The sequence below is a fragment of the Nannospalax galili genome, unplaced genomic scaffold, assembly GCF_000622305.1.
Source record: "Nannospalax galili isolate Female #2095 unplaced genomic scaffold, S.galili_v1.0 scaffold32, whole genome shotgun sequence".
In the NCBI taxonomy this organism is placed as follows: Eukaryota; Metazoa; Chordata; class Mammalia; order Rodentia; family Spalacidae; genus Nannospalax; species Nannospalax galili.
The window spans coordinates 80949-104349 of record NW_008335297.1 but is presented as its reverse complement, the minus strand read 5'-3'; the positions used below and the strand labels follow the sequence as shown (position 1 = coordinate 104349).

General features: G+C 46.3%; 2 protein-coding genes across 4 annotated transcripts in view; one reads left to right on the top strand and one right to left on the bottom strand.

Moving 5' to 3' along the window:
• Positions 1-6340, bottom strand: part of Abcc6 (ATP binding cassette subfamily C member 6) — a 62902-nt gene extending 56562 nt beyond the window's left edge. The window contains exons 1-2 of one of the 3 annotated variants that reach the window (XM_029561986.1): positions 6129-6340; positions 4714-4896 (exon numbers count right to left, since the gene is read on the bottom strand). In XM_029561986.1, the coding sequence (XP_029417846.1) occupies positions 4714-4896; positions 6129-6164 (219 nt within the window). In that variant the 5' untranslated portion in view covers positions 6165-6340. The remainder of the gene's footprint in view (positions 1-4713; positions 4897-6128) is intronic. The other 2 variants (XM_029561987.1, XM_029561988.1) reach the window with 2 other exon arrangements.
• Positions 6341-11211: 4871 nt separating this feature from the next.
• The window catches only part of LOC103731541 (nodal modulator 1), a 60489-nt gene continuing 48299 nt past the window's right edge, over positions 11212-23401 (top strand). The window contains exons 1-3 of the mRNA XM_008829872.2: positions 11212-11480; positions 16259-16348; positions 19462-19507. Coding sequence (XP_008828094.1) covers positions 11337-11480; positions 16259-16348; positions 19462-19507 — 280 coding nt within the window. The 5' untranslated portion in view covers positions 11212-11336. The remainder of the gene's footprint in view (positions 11481-16258; positions 16349-19461; positions 19508-23401) is intronic.

The window sequence follows — 23401 nt, the reverse complement described above, 5'->3', positions numbered from 1 at the left end:
GATCTAGTGTTCTTAAAGCTCTTTAAAGACAGTCACTTGCCAACCATGGTGGCGCATGCCTTTAATCCCAGCACTCGGGAGACAGAGGCAGGAGGATCGCTGTGAGCTCAAGACCAGCCTGGTCTACACAGCAAGTGCGAGGCCAGCTGGGGCTACAGGGAGACCCTGTCTCAAATAAGTAAATAAATAAGTAAATAAATAATAAAAAGATGGTCAGTCAAGGTAACTTCAGCTAATTAAAAGGGATATTATCAACTCTTATCACGTGCTCAAACAATTGTCAAACTCCAGGAAATTACTGACTGGTTCACCTATCCAAGAGAAAAAGCACTCGAGGTGATATATGAGAGCTCCGTTGGAATAGTAAACTGACTGAGAACTTACACTCTCCTCAAAGCCCCCAGGACCAACTGCAGAGAAGCCAGTCTATGGAACGTGACACACAGCTCCTGTTTAAAATTACCCTAGTGAGAAACAGGCAGCTTTACAATTTTAATTGCCATTTATTTGTTTGTATGTGAGTGTATGGGGGCCCACGAGCCACAGTACCTCTGCGGAAGTCGGAGAGCATCCTACGGTGGCAAGCACCTTTACCCACTGAGGCATCTTGCCCATGCTGGTTTTCTGTTTTTATTTTTGAGACAGGGTCTCACCATGCAGCTGAACTCACAGAGATCACCCTGCTTCTGCCTCCTGAGTGCTGAGATTAGTGGCATGTGCCCCAAGACCCAGCTTGCCCTTTAAAAAAATATTTATTTTTATTTATGTGCATTTTTGTATGTGCCTGCAAGTGTCTGTGGTGGCCAGAAGAGGGTGTCAGATCCCCTGGAGCTGGAGTTACAGGTGACTGTGAGCTGCCTGCCATGGGCACTGGGAACCCATGGTTCTAGGTTGTCTAGAAGAGCAGTAAGTGCTCTTAACTGCTGAGGCATCTCTTCAGCCCACACCCCCATTTGTTTTTTTCTTTGAGACAGAGTCTCTCTATATAGACCTGGTTGTCCTGGAACTTGCTGTATTCACCAGGGTAGTTTCAAATTTGATCTTCCTACCTCTACCTCCCAAGTGCTGGGATTAGAAGTGTGAGCCCTCACACTTGGCCTAAATACTGGATACTTTAGTAGCACTATGCCTACACTTATTTGTGCCCTATCAAGCAAATCCTTTCCTTCCTTCCTTCCTTCCTTCCTTCCTTCCTTCCTTCCTTCCTTCCTTCCTTCCTTCCTTCCTCCCTCCCTCCCTCCCTCCCTCTCTCTCTCTTTCTTTCTTTGCTTTTTTTTTTTGTCTTTTTGAGACAGGGTCTCCCTGTAGCCCCAGCTGTCCTGGAACCCACTATGTAGACTAGGCTGGCCTTGAACTCACAGTGATCCGCCTCCCTCTGCCTCCCGAATGCTGGGATTAAAGACGTGCGCCATCACACCCGGCTCAAATCCTTTCTTTTTTAAAAATTTAATTTATTTTGGTTTATGTATGAGTGTTTGCCCTGCATGTCTGTAAGTGCACCCAAGCATACAATGCCCCTTGAGGCCAGAAGAGAGTATCAGATCCTCTGGAATGGGAGTTACAGATGGTTGGTAGCTACCGGTGAGTGTCAGGAACCAAACCTGGATCCTTTTCAAGAGCAGCCAGCGTTCTTAACTGCCAAGCCATCTCTCCAGCCTTGTGAAAATCTTTTCAAGATGTTCTATCCTTTTGTCAAAACTAATTTGTCTGGCTCTAAATAAATACAAACCCAAGTCTGTGTTTTGGTTTCCTCTATTTTTGCAGGAAAAAAAAAGCCTTCATTACAGTTGGGTCTGTTATATTCATCACCAGGTTTGACCTACACAACCTATACTTTAACCTAGTCTTTCAAAAAAAAAAATCCCTTGGGTCAGTGAGATAGCTCAGCAGGTAAGGGCTGAGCAGGTAAGGAAAGAACTGGCTCCTGCAAATTGTCCTTTGACAGCCACATGTTTGATAAGGCATTTGTGCATACACACACACACACACACACACACACACGCACATCAAACAGATAAATAAATAATAAATAAATAAATAGTAAATACAATTGTGGTGGTTTGAGTGAGAATGTCCCCCATAGGCTCCAAGTATTTGAAAACTTGGCCCCAGTAAATGGTGCTGTTTGCAGAGGTTTAAGAGGTACGGCTTTGCTGGAGGAAGCATGTCACTGAGAGTGGGCATTGAGAGTTCCTAGCCTTGTTCCCAGTTTCACCCTCTCTGCTTCCTGTGAATGCCTGAGTTGTGAGCGCTCAGCTTTCTGCTCCAATCACCATGCGTCCCTGCCAAGATGGACTCCTTCTCTCTGGAACCATAAGCCAAATAAACTCTTCCTTCTATAAGTTGCCTTGGTCAGGGTGTTTTATCATAGCAACAGAAAAGAAGCTAATACAAAATATAATAGAAAAGAACACTGATTATAAAAACATAAAACATATCCCTTAACTCCTCCTATGAGTCTGAGAGCCCAGAAGGCCCCCAGGACAGTCTGAGTAACTGATAGCCACTCACTGAATAGATTTAAGTCTGCCTTTATCTTCTCCTGCCTTCCAGGGGCATCCACTTGAAACTAAACCTCTGTCCACCATGGCACAGCAGGTTCCCGTCTTCCCAACGGACAGACCTCTCCCTGCATTGCAGGCCTGTCACTGCTCTTTCTTCTCATGGCCTGTTTTCCAATCATTGCTTAGATAAGTGTGGTGGTGATTGGTTTGTCTTTTTCCTCTGGTAAGATTTCTTATATTGCTCTATATTTCAAAGGCTAATAAGGTTTGTTTCTTCTAAAATGCAACAGATTCTACTTTGAATAGTTGTACAATAAAGCTATTAGTCCATCTATTCTGAATTAGATATAAAATACCATGCTACACTGTATCAAATGGGGCCAAAGCTTCTGTGAGACTCTGCAGCCAACAAATTGACTGTTACTTATACCAATAGATGCTCATCCTCAACCTAACCAGCCTGGGTCACCAATATAGATGGCAAAGATGTTGGACCCTAAAATCTAGCAATTCCACTTAAAGATAATGCTGGTGTAGAGGTTCCAACTGCTTCTCTAGAGCCTCCACACCTTAGTCCCTTGGAATGGGTCACCTTATACTTTCATTTCCCACTCTGTTTCCCTCATGAACCCCTGTCAGATCAACAATAGGTAGGTCCAGAGAACCTTCTCTGACCAGCTTGAAGAAGCTATTGAAAAAGAGACTTTCATCCAGATGTCACAGATGGACATGATCCATCTGTCAGGGGTAAGATGTGGATGCCAGTTTAGGATAGGTGGTCAGGCTCAGTCATTTCTGATTCAAGGCAAGACTATCCTTGTCTCAAGGTCAGACAGTTGCTAACTACGAGCAGCCCCAACTGCAATTACTCCAGAGCCTGATGACATTGAAACGTGGCTGATCACCCCTGCAGAACTTCTCCTGTGAGACCTGCCCCAGAATACCTCTGTGCAGTCTCTCTCTACAGTCTTATGCTGCAGCTGTACCACAGCATACCTAATAAACTCTACTTCTGCCTTCTTATGCCCTGGTGAATTCCTTTATTACCCATTACCCAGCACTGGTCTATCTGTCCTAAGAGTCCCAGGCATGACATTCTCTTCAAGCCATATGTAGTCTCTACTATTAAGTCCAGGTGAGCGACTGGACTAGGGTATGGTTCAGTGGTAGAGAACTTGCCTAGCGTGAACAACTGAGCTGGGTTTGGGATTTGCTATGTATCCCAGGCTGGCCTCAAACTCCTGATCTTCCTGCCTCCACCCTAGAAGAGCTGGGATTACAGGCAGCCACCATGCCTGGTTTAGTTGAATATTTGGAAGGGAGACCATGTGGCCGGATAGGCACCCGTAGAGCCGTTCATTTTGCCAATCCCTGTGTAGGACAGAAGGCAGCAGAGCAAAAATTGGCAAATTGGCAGGGAATGAATGAACTGCAAGAACATTCTTGAGGAGTCTGGAAGATGAGATGAATGAGTGGAAAAGCTTATGTTCAGAATGCCAGCATTTATCCAAAACACTAAAATAAATACATAGCAATTCAGACATGCTCAGTTGCACTGCCAGTAGGGAAGCATGGAAATACGTGTGTAACTGGCCAGGAGTGTTGCTTATGCTTAGTGTGCATGTTGTGCTGGGTTCGACCCACAGTCCCATGTCATCCCTGTCCCATCCCCCTCCCAATAAAACAAGAAAATAAGTGGAGTGTGGTGGTACATGCTGCTAATCTCAACACTTGAATGCAGGGGGATCAGGCATTCAATGTCATCCTTAGCTACAAAGTAAAGTTCAAGGCCAGCCTGGGCTCCATGAAAACCTGAGTCAAAAAAAAAAAAATGGCTGCTAAAGTTTTTAAAAGACTCATCTCTGTGTGGCCCTAAAATTACCTTTTATATCCTAAAGCATGCACAGAAGACTGAGAAACAACGGGTCACTGCAGCTGTGCCCGGTACAGGTACACATGTATGTCTCTGTGTGTGTCTGAGTATGTGTGGGTTTGCACAATCACAAAATCTGTTTGTGGGAACTTTGTCCTGTGAGTTTACCTCTGTCCCCTGTTCACTGATGACCTGTTTGGCTAACAGATTCCCTTCTGCCTCTGTTCTGTGCTCTTGCTGATGAGAGGAATGGAGTCTATGCCAGGTTCCAGCATGCCCCAACCCTCGTACCTTCTTCTCTCTCCCTGATTCCAAGATCCCTGTAGCAGTGGTTACCATTTTGACTTTGAAGAGATGGGACATCCGGAGGTAGCCACTGTCATGGCGGTTGATGTAGAGGAGGTAGATAGGGCCAAGGACCCAGAGGTACATGGGGGGCACCCAGACCCCTGCTGTTCTCAGGAAGCACAAGTTGAGCAGGTGGTGGGCCCCAGGCTCTGGTTCTGTCTGGTTCCAGGCCTGAAGGGAACACGGGGACACCTTAGGATGGTGGGACACTGTTAGGATGATATGCCACCTGGGTCCCAAGCCTACCTGCATATGGCTCAGATGTTTACTTAAAAACAGTTCAAGCCCCCTTTGGCATTCCTCTTCATTCTCAAGTCTTTTCATCCTAACATCAACTCCATAAGGCAGATGCAGTTAACACACTGGTTTAGCTGATGGGGAAGCAGAGGCCCAGAGAAGGTGAAGAACTTGCCTGAAGTTGCCCAGCTGGGAAGCAGTGGTGCTGGAGTTTGAAGCCAGAGAGTAGGATCTCTCTGGGTAGTCCAGGCTTTGAACTTATGATTTTCTTTCTTTCTCTCTTTCTCTCTTCCTTCCCTTCCTTCTCTCTTCCTTCCCTTCTTTCTCTCTTCCTTCCTTTCTTTCTTTCTTTCTTTCTTTCTTTCTTTCTTTCTTTCTTTCTCTCTTTCTCTCTTTCTTTCTTTCTATGGAAGTCACTGTGTAGACCAGGCTGGCCTTGAACTCACAGAGATCCGCCTGCCTCTGCCTCCTGAGTGCTGGGATTAAAGGCATGCACCACCACACCCGGCTGGATTTAAGATTTTCTTGCCTCAATTTCCCAAGTGCTAGAATTATAGATGAGTGACACTATGTCTGGTTTGATTATTAGTCTTTATAAGAACTCCGATTGCAGTTGGCACCAGTAGACTAAGGTGCCAAGCGGGGAAGAACCGGCTTTGGAACCACACAAATAGGAAGTACCAGAGCCGGCTCTGACCACTCACCAGCTCTCTGACTCAGTTTCCCTTCCTGTAAAGAGTGGAGGGTGGAAATCTCCCTAGATGAGCTAATAGTGGTCAGGCTCACAGTCCTACACGTGCTGGGGTAGAGCAAGCCTTTTGTATTGGTCCTGACCTGATGGGACCCCAGGTCCTGGAGTAGGCTATAGGCAGAAGCTACGTGTAGAGGCGGTCCAGAGGTCCCAGTAGGATTCTCTGAAGGTGAAAAGGCTTGGAGTGGGACCATTTGCTTTAAGCAAATGAAAGTCAAAGCCCCCAGCAGCAGGCAGGTCTGCAGACCCCTTAAACCATGCTGGGCTTCCCAAGGGGCCGGGTTTGGTGAAGGGGTCTCTGCTCTCCCTGGTCTTCAGGCTTCCCGGAGGTCAAGAATTTGGGAAGTATCGCTTTCCTAGCCGCAGCTGGAGTTATCCCTGGAGCCAGGAAAAGGAGTGGGCCCATGGGACTCACCTCCCGGCCGGGGCAAGGCTCTTCGGGCGCGGCCATGGGCGCCCTCCGTCCGTCTGTCTGCCTGTCGGTCTGTCTGTCCCAGAGCAACCTTCGGCGCCGAGCTCCCGGCCAGGGAAAAGGAGGACCGGGCGGTTTGACTGGGATTGGAGCTGGGAAATCGGAGGCCAGGGGCAAGGTCCAGCCGTGCGCAGAGGTGCGGCGTGGAGGGAGGCCCGGGAGGGCGGCTCTTGGAGTGATCCCGGAACCCCTGAAAAATGCAGTGACACCTCCAGGCTTCCTCTCTGCGTTAAGTCCCTCCCAAACTTGTCGAAAACTTTGGATTCAGCAACTGCAAGAGTGGACCCGGTGGAAAGGACGGCTAGGTGTGCACGTTTGCAGTAGGAGATCCTAGTAACCAGTGTTCAGCCACAGAGGATGGGCATTGTCTAGATGCAGAGCGCTGGGAGGAATTTAAGGAGAGTCTTAGACCAGGCTGGCCACAGCATCTTGAGTGCTGGGATGGCAAGTGTGCTATCGCACCCAGAACAAGAAAATTCTATTTTTTTGGGGGGGGGGGGCTCTTTTTGAGACAGGCCTTGAATTCACAGACATCTGCCCTCTGCCTCCCAAGTGCTGGGATTAAAGGCATGTACCACCATACCATACCTGGCTCTCAAGAACAGTCTTAAGAAAAGAATTGAGAGGCTGGAGAGATGACTTAGAGGTTAAAAAGCACTGTCAGCTCTTGCAGAGGACCCAGGTTCAGTTCCCAGCACCCACATGATGGCTCACAATTATCTATAACTCCAGTCCCAGGGGATCTGACACACTCTTCTGGCCCACATGGGCATTGCTGACATGGGTGCATTCACATACATGCAGGCAAAACATTTATATACATAAAATAAATTTTAAAAAATTTAAAAAGAAAAGCATTTAGCAGGGCTGGAGAGATGGCTCAGCAGTTAGGAGCACTGATTGCTCTTGCAGGAGACCTGAGTTAGAATCTTAGCACCACATGGTGGTCTGACCTCCGTGGGCACTGCATGGCATGGGTGCACTTACATACATGCAGGCATAACACGTGTAGACATAAAGTAAAAAAGTTTAAAAAAAAAATTTTATGGGGCTGGAGAGATGTCTCAGTGGTTAAGAGCACTGACTGCTCTTGCAGAGGACCCAGATTCGATTCCCAGCACCCATATGGCGGCTATGAACTGTCCTTAACTCCAGTTCCAGGCGAATTGGAAGCCCTCTTCTGACCTCCGTAGCATTGCATGACACGGGTACACTCACATACACACAGGCAATACACTCATACACATAAAATAAAAATAAAATATTTTTTAAAATTTATTTGTTATCTTTATTTTATGTGTATGTGTGTATCGCCTGCATGTAGATAAGTGTACCCATGTCATGCAATGTCGTGCAATGCTCAGGGAAGACAGAAGAGGCTGTCAGATCCCCTGAACTGGAGTTATGGACAGTTGTTAGCTGCTATGTGGGTACTGGGACTTGAACCTGGGTCTTCTGCAAGGACAACCAGTGTTCTTAACTGCTAAGCCATCTCTCCAGCCCCTTAAAAGCCTTTTTTTTTTTTTTTTTTTTTTTTTTTAAAAGAAAAAGAATTTAGCAGGGTCTGGAGAGATGACTCAGCAATAAGGGTTAAGCGCATACTGTTTTTGCAGAGGACCAGAATTTGGTTCCCAGTACCCACATTAAGTAGCTTTCAACCACCTGTAATTCTAGCTCTAGGGGGATAGAATGCTCTCTTCTGACTCTGCCTGTACCCTTGCATATACATATAATTTTTAAAAATTTTAAATATTTTTAAAAGTAAAGAGTTTATTGCAGTACAAGTCACACAGTAAATGCTCAATAAATTAGATTATTTATTAGTAGTATTTATATTATTTAATCCATCAGTTACAAACCAGCAGTTTAAAGTAGTGTTGCAAGGGGCTGGAGAGATGGCTCAGCAGTTAAGAAGATTGGCTGTTCTTGCAGAAGACCCTGACATGAATCCCAGCACCCACATGGCAGCTAACAACTGCCCGTAACTCCAGTACCAGGGGATCCAACAGCCTCTTCTATCCTCTGAGGCATTGTATGACATAGATGCTCTTACATACATGCAGGCAACACAGGCATTTTACATGTATAACATAAAAATAATAAATCACATCTTAAAAAATAAAATGATGTTGCAGAAATGTTAATATGGAAAGGCAGCTTCTAATACCATGAAATAGATTATAGCATACAATAGGATATAATTTTTTTTTGTCTTTTTGAAGCAGGGTCTCCCTGTAGCCCTAGCTGTCCTGGAACTCACTATGTAGACCAGGCTGGCCTTGAACTCACAGAGATCTGCCTGCCTCTGCCTCCCGAGTGCTCTGATTAAAGGTGTATGCCACCACGCCCAACTAGGATATAATTTTTTGAACAAAAAGAAAGGGAAGGGGAGGATCTCAGAAGTCTTAAAGCAAGACAGTCAGCTTTTGTCATTCTGGATTCTACTCCCAGCACTGAAAAACAAACAAATGGTTCTGTGTTGCATGATCATATATGTACAGATAAAAAGTTGGAAATTTATTAAGACTAAATTAGGATCATAGGGACTCCTAAATTCTTTTTCCATCTTCTCCCTTTCTTTTTGTTTTTAAATATTTTATTTATTTTATTTTTTTTATGTGTATGAGTGTATTGCCTACATGTGTGTAAGTGCACCCCTGTTGTGCAATGCCCATGGAGGTCAGAAGAAGGTGTTGAAGTTACAGAGGGTTGTTAGCCGCCATGTGGGTGCTGGAAATCGAACCCAGGTTCTCTGTAAGAGTAGCCAGTGCTCCTAACCACTGAGCAATCTCTCCAGCCCCATTTCTTTTTTTAAAAAAAATCTTCTTTTTGAACTCTCTACTGTAGACCAGGCTGACCTTGATCTCACAAAGATCCACCTGCCTCTAACTCCTGAGTGCCTGACTAAAGGCATGCACCACCATCCTGGGTCATCTTCTCCCTTTCTGTAATGAGTATGTGTTCCTTTTAAGATGTGACTGAAAAACAGCTTTGGACAGACAGGCCCAGACAGTCTGTGTGGGGGAGGATGAAACCTGTCTTCTGTTCCTCTCAGCTCTTGTCCCATCTTTTTCTCCATCCTCTCTTCCTGCACGGCCTTGGCAGGATGGATTTCCTAGCCTTGTTTTGCCCCATCTTTTGGGGTCTGTCTCCTGTGCCCTTGTGCAGCAGGCACAGCTGTCTGCCTACCGGAATCGTCTGCAAGAGTGAAGCAACAAATAACCTAGATTTGTCCTGAACTGAGTGGAGTAAGTCTGCTGTTGGTGGACAGCTACATCTCATCTGTTTATTCGGGGGCAATTCTGGAGGTTGCTGATACAAAGTACAGGAAAACCAGAGCCCCTTTTCCTTGTGTGCCACCCCCTGACATTCCCCCCCACCCTGCCACTTTATTTCATGATATATTTTTTAAATTGCCTTTGTTTATTCATTGTGTGTGAATTCATTTGAGAGAATGAACTCAAAATAAACTCAATGAATCTCAGGCTTGTGGGAGGGAAGAAACTTCAAATATGTGTCTATTCAAATATTGGAGTTGGGATTAAAGTAAAATTTAAATATCTTCTTTGATATTATGCTGAACTTAAATAACATATTTTGCTTAAGGAAACATCATTTACTGGGTATGGGGCTGTACACCTTTAATCCCAGCACTCAGGAGGCAGAGTTGCAGGCCAGATGGGGCTACACAGTGAGACCCTGTCTCAAACCAAACATATAATTTAATGTAGAAAATATGCTGAAGCACAAATTTCTTCATGTGCATGTGTACTTATGTGTGCGTGTGCATGTTTGTACACATGCATGTGGAGGTCAGAGGACCTTGAGGGTTTGATCTCAGGAAGGTGATCCATCTCTTTTGAGACAGGGTCTCTCACTGTTGTGAAGATCATCAAGCAGGCTACCCAGGCTGGTCAGGGAGCCCCAGGGATCCTCCTGTCTCCACCTCCCTAGTGCTGGGATTCTAAGTGTGGGCCACTACTCCTGGCATATTCACATGGGTTCTGGGGATCAAACTGACTAAGCCATCAACTCAGTTATCCTCACAAGCACTGAGGAAAGTCTGCATCCCCCAGACATCCAGGCTCTGGGGGTGCTCAGGACCTGAGACATAACCCTCCTCACCTGTAAGTCAAACCTTACATGCCCTATAAAGGTGTGGGCCTACCTGTCCTGACTGAGCGTGATCCTCTCCCTCTCCCTCTCCCTCTCCCTCTCCCTCTCTGTCCCTCTCTCTCATATTACAGCAACTCTGGTCAGCTTGGTACTTCCTGTGTAAACCAGGCTGGCCTGGAACTCATGAGAATCCCCCTGCCTCAGCCCACTTCATACAGGGATTGCAAACCACACTAAGTGTGTGTGTGTGTCTGTGTGTGTGTCTGTGTGTCTGTGTGTGTGTCTGTGTGTGTGTCTGTGTCTGCGGTGTGTGCCCCCGCATGCGTGTGCTGTGTGCTGGGGATTGAACCTTAGGGTCTTATTAGCAAGCACTGAGCTACAGCCCCAGTCATTTGATTTTTTTACATTTTATTTTCAGTGTCTCGCTAAGTTGCCCAGGTTGGCTTTGAACTCGCTTTGTAGCTTAGGCAGGCCTTGAATTTTCCCAGTTAAGAAAAGATATTAATATACAGTTTAAGATAAGAGAGGGAGAGGGGGAAGTAGGAAGGAGAAGCACATCCAGTTTCTAAAGGGCTTTTCGAGATTTCATCTGACTTGTGAAACATGCAGCTCAAAAAGACTTAAGCCTTGTTAATACTTCAATTAAAAACCCTAAACCCCTCTCACCCTTTACAGCCCTGGCATTGGGACTTATTAATATTAAAACAACAACAAAAAACCCAAACACCCTCTCGTCTTTTCCAGCCCTGGCAATTGAGTCTGAAGTGGAATTCTGTTCAGAGGTTGTGTCTGTAAGCGCTGCACCTGCCAGAGTGCGTGGAGTCCTCCAGGCCTCCAGGGGGCTCAAGCGGCAAGAGAGACCCAGCGACCGTCTTTCTTGGGGGCGTGGGCGTCGGGCCGCAGTGCGCCTGCGCAGAACCGTGCCGGGGGGCGGGGCCTGGGCTCCTCTGGCCAGCGAGGAGGAGGAAGAACCCGGCAGCGTGCTGTGAGGGGCGGGACCGGCGGGCTGCGGAGGGTCGGCGGAGCGGCCGGGCCATGCGTGCGGGTCGCGGCGCCGAGGCGCTTCTGCTGCTGCTCCTCCTGAGTGGCGTGGGGCAGACGGGCGGCTCCGAGGACATCGTGGTGGGCTGCGGGGGCTTCGTCAAGTCGGACGTGGAGATCAACTACTCGCTCATTGAGGTGAGCCGCCCGGCCCGGCTGGCTGTGTGACCCCCGGGTGCGGCGCTCAGCCTTTCGGGCCGCGCGGGCCGGACTTGCGACGTGGGCGGCTTCCAGCGGCCGTGCGTTCCCGGGGCCTCGCCTTCCGCGGGCTCCGCACCATCGGGGTGGCGGGCAGGGGACCTGCCAGACCCCGGCTTTGCAGATCCGAGGCCCCGGGAACTCAGAACTCCCCGAGCTCGTGTTGCAGAACCTGGAAACCACACGTGTCACTCTCAGACTCCTAAACCTAGGGCCTCCCAATGTTCGGCTCCATCGCCGCTCCGTCCTCCCTGGGTGTTTAAAGAGCATCCATTCCGATCGCGTAGACCCTGACACATGGGGCGGAGGAGCTGCCTCCCGCTGCCCCCTACACCTTTCCCTTAGCAAATGGAGCGCTGTCTGCCACCCTGCGTGGTTGCTGGAATTAAACTAGAGATGTGTGAAGATTTTTGATTAAATTGGATGCTCGTGAAATGGTTATCATCAACCCAATGGGATTCTGACCTAGAAAGCTGGTGAGGAGGAAATTGGGGTGCGTGGAAGAAGGACTAGGGGACTGGAGCTAGAGCTGGGCCTGGGTTTTCTAAGGAAAATGATAGTGGGGCAGGAGAAGCGAGGGGGAACGGGAAGAGACAAAGGACAGGTGTCCCAGAGGCAACCTGAGAGAAAAGGAAGGGGTGCGGAGAAGGCCTGGGGAGTGCCACTTCACATGGCATCGTCGAGCTTTTGAGCGGCCCCAGTGCTGGCAGTGAAGTGTTAACCCACTCTTAACGTGTTTCTGAGCGTTGGGGGGGAAGGTTAAGTCGTTTGTTCCAGATCTTGAGAGTCCCTTGGCCCAGCCTTGCACGAAGTCCGGGTTTTCTGCCTGTAAGATGGTGGTTACAAGCGGAGAAACTCAAAGTGTGATTTCCTAAAGAACAACATCGATCATCCTCTTCCAAGCCCTCTTTGTGCTGCCTCTTTCCCTGATTAATTGATTGACATTTCATTTTCTTATTTGTTGAGAGAGGCTCTCATATAGCCTAGACTGGCCTCAGACTCACTTTGTAGCCAAGGCTGGCTTTGAACTGCTGACCCTCTTGCCTCCATTTCCGAAGCGCTGGTATTACAAGAGCTGCCTGCCTCCCTCTACCTGTTTTCAGTCTCCACAGCTCCTGGGAGCTGCTGGGACATGTTACTGTGTGCCTGTGCCAACTCCTGGACTTGCAGGTGTTGGGCATCTCAGAAATTGCCTGGGAAAAGCTTTTCAACTTGTTTCCTGGAGCTCTGGGAGGAAGGAAGAGGCAGTCAGGAGTGCCCTCACCCCAGTACCAACTGTGATCTGGAGGGCAGAGAGTGGGTTTTGTGGCCCGTTGTGAAGTGTGTTCCTTGAGCCTAAGGCTCTTTGTCCAGACGGTTGGAGACACTCACGCTTTTGTAATTTTGATTATGACATCAGATGTTTCATTTGTGTTAGCTCCATGTAGATTTACTTTACATTGCCCTCCTGTTTTCTGATCTGTACTTTACAAAGGACACGTGTTCTATACTGTCTAGAGAATGATCTATGATAGTCACACTTTTGGTTTTTAATGAGTTTATTAAGTATATAGCAAGCCGAAATAAAGGACTTTAAGTAGTGAGCAGCAAATAGATTGATAGCAAAACATCATCAAATTGAGTGTTCAGAGCATCCAGCAGAAATTGAGGGAACCCTGTTGAATTCCCAATAGAGAGTCTCTGGCAGAGCATAGTGTCCCCCTGGGTTAAAGTAAAAGAACAGATAGCAGATGACATCCTCAAATGGGCACTCCCAACATCCAGCAGAAACCAAGCAGGGAAATTGAGGCAGTCAGCTGGACTTCCTGGTTCCTTTCCTCTGCATGGCTGAGCTTTCCACAGCTGAGCTTTCCAAGGCTGAACTCAAGGTTTCCTGTCCCCACAGCAGGCATTTTACATCATGGGGTAAACAACAGTAACCTCTGTTGGAAATGGTTTGCCTTCTAGCTCTTCTCACGGACGTAGTTTTTACTCTTGGACTGTTTTGCTGTTCCTTCCTTGTTATGGATTTGGGGGGGGGCATCTCCAGACAAGGGGCCTTGGAGGACACTTTGAGACAAACGTGCTTGGGAACAAGTCTCAGCTCACACAGTACGTGACAATTTGCCAATATAATGTATTTTATAACACCTCAGGCGGGATATTTCAGTTATTCTTCCTTCTCCATTGCTTCTTCTTCCTCTTTTTTTTTTTTTTTTTAAAAAAAAAAGGCAGGTCCAGGCTGGCCTGGGACTTCTAATCCTCTTGCCTCAGCTTCCCAAATGGGATTCCAGGGGTTGTGCCACTACGCTGGCTGTTCACAGCAGTTTGTCTTCTGTGTTTTGTTCGGCTATCTTCACTCTTCCCAGCCCTTCCCTCCTGGGTATCAGGTTCCTTTAGTTAGCAGCTCTGTATTGAGCCCCAGTGCTCACTGAAGCCTTGTTCCAGATACAGATAGGGCAGAGCAGAGGGTGGAGCAGACGGAGCTCTCGGTTTGATGTCCTGTCCTTTCACAGCAGCCTGTGCAGCAAAAAGAAGCATTGGCCGTGCTTCTCGTGCTCTTTAACAGTCAGATTTTTTCCACACAAAATGGGGTCTAGGGTTGGGGGGAATGGCTCAGTCAGTAAAGTGCCACTGTGTAAGCATGAAAACCTGAGTTCTCAGCATTGGGGAAGAGAAAAGAAGCAGATTCCTGAAGCTCACTGACCAGGCAGCCTAACCTACTTGGTGAGCTCCAGGCCGGTGAAGAGACCCCCATCTCAATAAACAAGGTGGACAGCTCCTGAGAAACTATTCCCAGGGGTGTCCTTTGCCCTTCATACACACTACACACTACACGCATGCACTCCACACACCATACGCATATAAATATACATCTTACACACCATACAAACACACATAACACGTATACACACCACACAAACACCATACACACCATACCTATACACATACTGCATAAATACACCATACAGACATACCACACACACCACACAAACACACCATACCCCCTCCCCGCTGAATCCCCATGATTTCTCCTGCTAAGCAGCTGGTCTGCAGGCCGCAGGGCATGGCTTGGGCAGAATGGTGCTCATGATTGTGAAAGCTGTGGGTACCACCTTACCCTCTAGGCCGGTGAATTTTTGGTTTGTGCATCTGAATTTCTTTGTGGTCTGGAACAAATTCATTTTTACACTTAACTGAAAGCCAAACTCTGGAGTAAATAAGGCACTGTCTGGTCTGGCCTGTGTTGGGTGTGAGCTGTGGTTATCACCCATGAGCACTGCAGTCACGGCCCTTCCCCAAGCTGGAAGTTGGGACTTGCTGATTGTAGTCTTCTCAACTGGTAAGACCACTCAGCTGTTTCTGCATTCTTGCTACAGAGCATTCATATTCTATTTATTTTTTAAGTTTATGTGTAAATGTATGTGCATGTGAGTGCAGTGGCCAAAAGATTGTGTTGGATCTCCTAGAGCTGAAGTTACAGGCAGGTGTGAGTTCCCTGATGAGGGTGCTGGGAACTAAACTCCAGTCCTGCAAGAGCAGCCAGTGCTCTTAACTGCTGAGCCATCTCTTCCGGCCCCAGCATTCTTATTTTGAGGTTAGGCTGTTCGATACCATCAAACTGAACTGTATCTTTTTACAGATTAGAACACTGAGGTTTGGAGTTGTTGAGACATACAGGTCAGCTTAGGGAATTTGCCCAGAACACTGTGCTCAGTGGATTGTTCTTAGTGGCTTTTTTCTTCCGAGAGATATTAAATAGTAATACTCTTTTCATTTTGAGTCCAGTCCTCTGTGCCAAGTGCTTGCCATGCATTGCTGTGAGGCTTCTCAGCCACCCTGAAGCAGGGCTGTTACTATTTTTACCCATGAAAGCTGCACCTCTAGAGGTAAAATGACTTGTTCAAAGTCATCCAGTATGCTGGAGAAAGACCCAGATAGGACTTTGTGCCTCTTGGGTGAAGAGTATGTGTTTGCAAATGCGTAGGACGTGGGAGTTGTAGGGTGCTTTGAGGAGAGCAAACATGTTAACTGTCTTTTCAGACCCATTTTTGTTCTGAGGATGGCAGTAAAGCATTCTTAAGTGAATGTTCTTCAAAGTGTGTGGAATCATTTGGAGCTCATAGTGCAGGACCTAGCCCTCATCCCAGACCTTTTAGTTGAGAAGATTGGGGGTAGAGGTTCAGGGTCTACATTTTCACCTCCTCCCTTCCCCACCTTAATTGCAGTGCTGGGAGTGGAACCCGGGGCTGTGTGCATGCTAGGCAGACACTCTACCACTTTGTGCATGCTAGACAGACACTACCACTGAGCTGTAACCTCCATGGAAGCTGGAGATATTTGTGATAGTTGTTTATTTTTGTTTTAAACACCTTTGGGGAAACCAAGGACATGATAGGCGAGCCCTCTGCCAGTGAGTTACGTGCTCCATCCTTGGGAATCTGGGAAAAAAAAAATCCATTTATTACTGTGTGTTTTCATGTGTGTGTGGGTATATGGAGCCAGAGGACAACTTTGTGGAGTCAGTTCTTCCCACCTTTATGTGTGTTCCAGGAATCGATGGTTTTCAGTTGAAAAAGCATAAATCATTTTAATTTGGGGGTGCTTTGTCTTCTTTCCCTTGTCCCTGGCCTGTAGTAGATGTTTAGCTAACATACTCACACTGAGACCACACTCAGGCATCAGGTATCTAATTCTCCAAGCCAGTATTATTTCAGCTTTCTCCTCTTGCTTTCCAGATAAAGTTGTACACCAAGCATGGGACTTTGAAATACCAGACGGACTGTGCTCCTAACAACGGCTACTTTATGATCCCCTTGTATGATAAGGTAAGAGGCAAGGACATTGGTCTTACTGCTTAGCTTTTATGATGGGAAATAATTAGCCATTCATGGCTGTGTTCACCAGGAACCTGGTCTTCCCCCCTCTTGCAAATGCTTTGTGACGGTGAGTAGAATGTGGAACTCCCCAGAGGAGCTGAATTTCACAGGGGGTAGTAGATAAGGATTGGTCAGTCTAAATGAATAGGTGGGGCTGCCAGTCTGAGAGCACACTTGACAATGTCTCTAGACATTCTGGCGAAGAACAGGCCAGGAGTGAGCTAGGCAGCCTACATATTTTTTAGACATTGGTTCATTTATGTATATGTCTGCCATGGCATACATGTGGAGGTCAGCGGACAATCCATGGGTTCTGGGAGTTGAATGGGTTGTTGGGCCAGCAGCAGGTGCCTTTTTCTGCTGAGCCTGAACACCTTACACTGGCCTGATTCTTGTGTTTTCAAGCAGCTTAAAATACTGTTAAAATTACACTGGGCGTGGTGTTACACACCTTTAATTCCAGCACTGGGGATGGGGGTGGAGTTGAGACTGACCAAGCTGTGTGAGATAGAGGTCAATCTGGTCTACATAGTGAGTTCCAGGCCAGTTGGGGCTACAGGGAGACTGCCTCAAAAAGACGACCAAAAAAAAAAAAAAAAAAAAAAAAAATTATAGAGTCACCATGGGAATTCATGTGTTTTCATGAATAGGAAAAGAAAAAAAAAAAAAATCAAGGTCTTTAGGAAGTAAATTTCTCTACCACCCTTTGAGATGTGTCTCAACAGATTGCTTTCTCTCTGTCTGGAAGTATGCAAGTATCTATGAACACATGTGTGCATACATGGAAACATAAAAACACATGAGTGCACAGATGTGGAGCCAAATGTACTTCTGTTTACACTGTAATTCTTCCCTCCTCAACTTTTTATTTGGAAATAGAGATTCACAGAAAGTTGCAAAAATTGTCGATAAGCATTTTTTTTGTGTGTGTCGGGGAGGTTTTGAGCTAGGGTCTCCTGTAACCTAGTCTAGCCTGGAACTCCCTGTGAAACCGAAGATGACCTTGAACTTCTTATGCTATCTCCACCCCCCCAAGTGCCACCTGATTGTATTTTATTGGGACAGAGTCTTGCTGTGTAGCTCATGCTGACCTTGAAATCACAATTTTCCCCCCTCAGCTTCCAGAATGCTGGGATTACATGTGACCATAGCCAGGGAAATAGGCAGATGGAATCAAACAACACACATTATTATGTTTTTTGGTTTTCTTTCTCATGGTAGCAAAGTGTCTCATGGGAAGTTTTTGTTTTCTCTTGAAGGCTGTACTGTCAGCATGCATAGTGAGATCTGTTGCTTCCTCTTTAGTGGCTGCATCAGACTTCAGAGTCAAACCCAGACCGTAATTCATGTAACCTCTTCTCTATTGGTGGACACACACAGGCTTTTCTCAGTTTTAAAATTGTTACTAATGACACAGCAGTACATACTCCAGAATTTACATCTTTATGTACAACATATAGGGTTAAATTTTAGAGGGAATTAACTGGGCCTTGAAGGTTTTTTTTTTTTTTTTTTTAAACTGTTAATGTGAATCTCAAGAAATGAGGGTTGCCAAGTAAAATCTAGTTTTAAGAATTGATTTTGGCCGGGCGTGGTGGTGCATGCCTTTAGTCTCAGCACTTAGGAGGCAAAGGCAGGCGGATCTTTGTGAGTTCAAGGCCAGCCTGGTCTACATAGTGAGTTCAGGCCAACTGGGACTACAGGGAGACCCTGTCTCAAAAAGACAAAAAAAAGAATTGATTTTAAGGAGCTGGAGAGATGGCTTAGCAGTTAAGAGCATTTACTGCTCTTGCAATGGACCTGGGTTTAGTTCCCAACACCCACATAGTGGCTTGTTCCACAGGATCTGATGCCCTCTTATGGCCTCTGTGGGCATTGCATAACATTGGTACACTTATGTGCAGGCAAGACACTCATACATATAAAATTAAAAAAAAAATTCTTTTTAAAGAAAATGATTTTAAGCCATTGCAGCATTCTGGAGACTGAGGCGAGAGGATCACTGTGAACTCAAGGATAAGCTGGGCTACATGTTGAGTTCTAGGCCAGCCTGGGCTATAGAGTGAAACTCTTGTTTCAGAAGAAAGCACAAAAACCCAAATGACAGATGGGATGAGGGAAGGACAGGGAGGGGCATGATAAGAGAATGCAGTCTAATGACACCTGTATGAAATAGTTTATATGCTAACCTCTTTAAAAATAACCCAACCTAGAAACCTAGAAGTAGCTAAATCTAATGTCTTTTTAATTAAAAAAAGTGTGTGTGTGTGTGTGTGTGTGTGTGGTGTATGTGTACTGTGATGTGTGTGTAGAGGTCGGAGATAACCTTGTGAAGTCAGCTCTGTCCTTCCATTTTTATGTGGGTTTCAGGGCTTGACCTTGGGTCATCAGGCTTGCACAGCAAGCACTTTGCCTGCTGAGCCATCTTGCTGGCTCATCTTTAGAGCTCAACAGTGGGCTTCAACAGAGCATCTCTGGTTGCCAGATGAAAACTTCTGGTATTCAGCTTCAGCTGGCTGCCTGCCAGGGGAATCCAGGAACCACCATGGCCTAGAACTCAGTATATAGCCCAGCCTGACCTTGAGTTCACAGTGATCCTCTCACCTCAGTATCTAGAGGGCTGTGATGGTAGTCATGAACCAGCACACGTGGCTTAAAATCATTTTTCTTTATAAGGAATTTTTAGTTTTATGTGCATGAGTGTCTGCCTGCATGTATGTAAGTGTACTGATGTTGTACAATACCCACAGAAGCCATAAAGGATGTCGGATCCCCTGGAACTGGAGTTACAGGGGGGTTTGTACACCACTTTGTGGGTGTTGGGAACTGAACCCAGGTCCATTGCAAGAGCTGTAAATGCTCTTAACTGCTAAGCCATCTCTCCAGCCTCTTAAAATCATTTCTTAAAACTTGGCAGATTTTACTTGGCAATCCTCATTTAGAAGAACCTGGGGTAGTGTTTTGTTTCTGATGAGGATGGGTTAGGCAAATAATGACGTCGCGCTCCGTCAAACCAGGGCTGTCAGTTCTCCTGTCTTGACACTCCATGGTTTCCCTTGTAGGGGGATTTCATCCTGAAGATCGAGCCTCCCCTGGGCTGGAGTTTCGGTGAGTGAGCGGAGTACTTTGCAGGGGACCACGCATGCCCTTGTTCAGTCCAGCTGCTGCAGGGTGGGCAGGCGCCAAGGCTCAGCTCTGGTGTGGAGTTTTTGTGTTTAGCCCTCTTGCCCCTCTGCTGTCTTTCCTTAGGTCTGCCATCTTTCTTAAAATAGGCATCCTCGCTGCAGCTTCAACTCAGTATGCGGCAGTGAAACTAAAGAGTTTAGAAACCAAGAGTTGGGGCCTTCTTCCGGTCCTAGGACTGTTTCTTTTTTAAAGGTCTCACTGTGTGGCCTATGCTGGCCTCCTGCCTTAGCCTCCTTACTTGGGGTTGCAAGTGTGTGCTCCCACCATGTCTGGCTCCATCCCTGCCCTCTTTAAATTAAGGGACATGTTTGAACATTATAAAATTTGATATCAAAATCCAGATCTGCATGGGGCTAGAAAGATGGCTCAGTGGTTAAGAGTACTTGCTACTCTTTTGGAGGACTGGAGTTGGGTTCCCAGCTCCCTGTACAACTGTTTATAACTCCAGCTCCCGGAGATCTTTGCCCTCTTCTGGCCTCTGTGCACACCTGGACACACATGGATATCCACAAACACAAACACATACATACAAATAAGTAGTAACTCTTAAACAAACAAACAAAAATCCCAGTCTGTGACTTTTGTAACATCAGAAGAAGTGGCAGCCCTGGCATCACCAGCTGTGTGAGCACCTTGGGCTAGCGGTCGCCTCTGTCAGTCTCTACCTCTCTGTGGAGGCACAGTGGCCCACCTGCTCTGGTATTTGGTGGATCAACAGGGCCAACATTAACTGTTCAGAGTTGCTAGCACCCAGTTACTGAGCACTAAAACAGTCCAGCCCTCTGCACCTACATGGAAAAAACTCCCAACTCCTGCCGCAACCACTCTTTGCTTAGTTGGGAAGTTAGGTGCCAGGCTGAAAAAGAACAGAGGGCTCCATTTGGACCTGACTGGCAGTTTTTCTTTTTTGGTACTGGGGATGGAACCCAGGGCCTCTTACATGCTAGGCAAGTAGTGCTCTGCCACTAAGCTACATCCCAGCCGAGTGGATAAGTTTATATAGCAATACTTGTCCTTTCCGTGCCCACAGCCTGCGGACAGGAGTGGGGCCACAGGGGTTCCCATCATGATGAAGGGTGACGTGAAGCTCATTTGGACATGAGAGAAGTGTTCTCAGTACCTGGCTGCTGCATTCAGAAGCTGAGGGGAGCCAGCCCTGGCTAGGAGGTTACAGTTGGTGACCTTGCCAGTGTCTTACTCCCTTCTTGCCTGGACCTTTTCTTTTGATAAGCTTTTTATTGAATTATACTTCCACATAAGTTTAGTGAACATAACCATGCCACTCAAATTCTCTACTGAGTTTTCAGAAAGTATACACACCTATCTAACTGCCTGATAATAACACATAACTTTATCAGCACCCTGGAAGCACTCATTAACCTCCCTATAACACCCACAGGTAACTTCTGTCCTCACCTTCTAAAATTATAGGTGCTTTTTTTTCTTTCTCTGTTAAGGATTGAGCCCAGGGCCTTGCATACAGTAGGCAAGCAACTCTACCTCTGAGCTATGTCTCCTTCCCTTTTATGTTCGTTCGTTCGTTCTTTCTTTCCTTCTTTCTTTCTTTCTTTCTTTCTTTCTTTCTTTCTTTCTTTCTTTCTTTCTTTCTTTCTTTCTTTCTTTCTTATTTATTTATTTAAAAGCAATTTTTTAATGTGTATGAATGTATTGCCTGCATGTATGTAAGTGCACCCATGTTATTCAATTCCTGTGGAGGTCAGAAGAGGGCATTGGATTCCCTGGAACTGGAGTTACAGTTGTTAGCCACCATGTGGGTGCTGGGAACCGAACCTGGGCCCTCTGCAAGAGCAGCCAGTGCTCTTAACCACTGAGCCATCTCTCCAGCCCCTTTTTAAAAATTTTGATACACGGTGTCACTAAGCTGTCCACGCTGGCCTTGAACTCTGTTGCCCAGTCAGTCATTTATCCTATAATCCTCCTGCCTCAGCCTCCCAAGTAGCCGGGATTCACACCCTGAGTCCCAGCCTCTTTGTAGGTACATTTTGTTTTGAACTTGATCTAAATAAAACCATTCAGGGGACTTCCTGTGTCTGGTTTCTTTCAGTGTTGGTCATGAAACCCATGTGTATTATGTGTAGCTTTAGGTCATTTCCTTTTTTGTATGTAATTCTCTGTGTGAGCACACATATGTTATGGATGTAGGTAGGTGCACATGTGTTCGTGTAGAAGCCAAAAGTCAATACCAGATGTTTTCCTCAGTTTCTTTCCACCTTATTTGTTCATTCGTTTTTGAGACAGGGTCTTACTATGTAGCTCTAGTTGGTGGCCTGGAACTCATTTGTCGACCAGGCTGATCTTGAACTCAAAGATCCACCTGCCTCTGCCTCCGAAGTGCTGGGATTAAAGGTGTGCGCCACCACTCCTGGCTTCCACCTTATTATTTTGAAAAATATTTTCTAATTTTTATTTTATGTGTATGAGTGTTTTGCTTGCATGTGTGTAAGTACACCACCCGTGTGCAATGCCTGCGGCGGCCAGAAGAATGCGTCAAATCCCTTGGAACTGGAGTAAAGGACAGTTGTTAGCTGCTGTGTGGGTGCTGGAACTGAACCCAGGTCCTCTGGAAGAACAGTAAGTGCTCTTAACTGTTGAGCCAGTTACCCTCCAGTACCCTCATCTTACTTTTTGAGACAGGGTCTCTCACTGAATGTAGATCTTACCAGTCTGGTTAGCCTGGCTGAGCAGTGAGCCCCAGGGATCATCCTGTCTCCACCTTCTCAGGCCTTGGATTACAGGTGTGTGCTGGGATACCTGCCCTTTGCTTGTGTGCTGGGGATCAAACTCAGGTCTTCATGCTTGTGTGGCAAGCACTTTACTCACTGAATCTTCTTCCTAACCTCTGGTTTAGTTTGTCTTAAAACTGGGTCTCATAGCCTATGCTGACCTTGAATTCACCATCTGGTCGAGGATGACCTTGAGCTACTTAACCTCAGCTTCTTCCTCCCAAGTGCTGGAATCACAGATGTCTGTCCCATGCCCACTTTGCTGTACTCTGATCTGATATGTGGACATAGAACACTATCCTTCCTGGTGTGGGTGGACATTGGGGTTCTTCTCGATTGTGGCCACTAGGGATAATGCCCCTGAGAACATCTTGTACCTACTGTTTGGTGTGCATGTATTTACCTTTGGTTGGTCATCTGCCAGCAGTGAGATTGCTTTTGCTTTATCCATGCTTGGCTTTAGTAAATATTTCCCAGAGTCCAGAATTTCTGCTTTGCCAGCTGCATACAAGGATTCCAGCTGCTGCCCATCCTGGCCAGCACTCTGATGCCTTTCTCATGTTAACTGTCCTGGTATGGCTTTCCTAGTATCTCACAGTCCTCTTTAATTTTCATTTCTCTATTTCTTTTTCTTTCTCTCTCTCTTTTTTTTTTTCTTGTTTTTGCATTGCTGGGAATTGAACATAGAGCCTCACATGTGTTAGGCAGGCCCTCTACCACCAAGCTATATTACCAGCCTGGTTCTCGTTTTTCTGCTGTCCAGCGAGATGGAACCCTTTCTCATTATACTGTATATCTTAGCACTCTCTCTAGTGAGATGCCTATTCAAGTTCAAGTCTTCTGCTTGTTTTGTTTTATGTCCCTTTTATGTGTGTCTGTGTGTGTTCATATGAATATGTATGGTTGTTTTACTTGACAATTTAATGTTTTCTTCTCTCTTAAAATACCACATTCTTTGTTTGTTTTTTTTTTTTTTTTTTTTTTTTTTTTTTTTGTTTTTTTTTGAGACAGGGTCTCCCTGTAGCCCCAGCTGGCCTGGAACTCACTATGTAAACCAGGCTGGCCTTGAGCT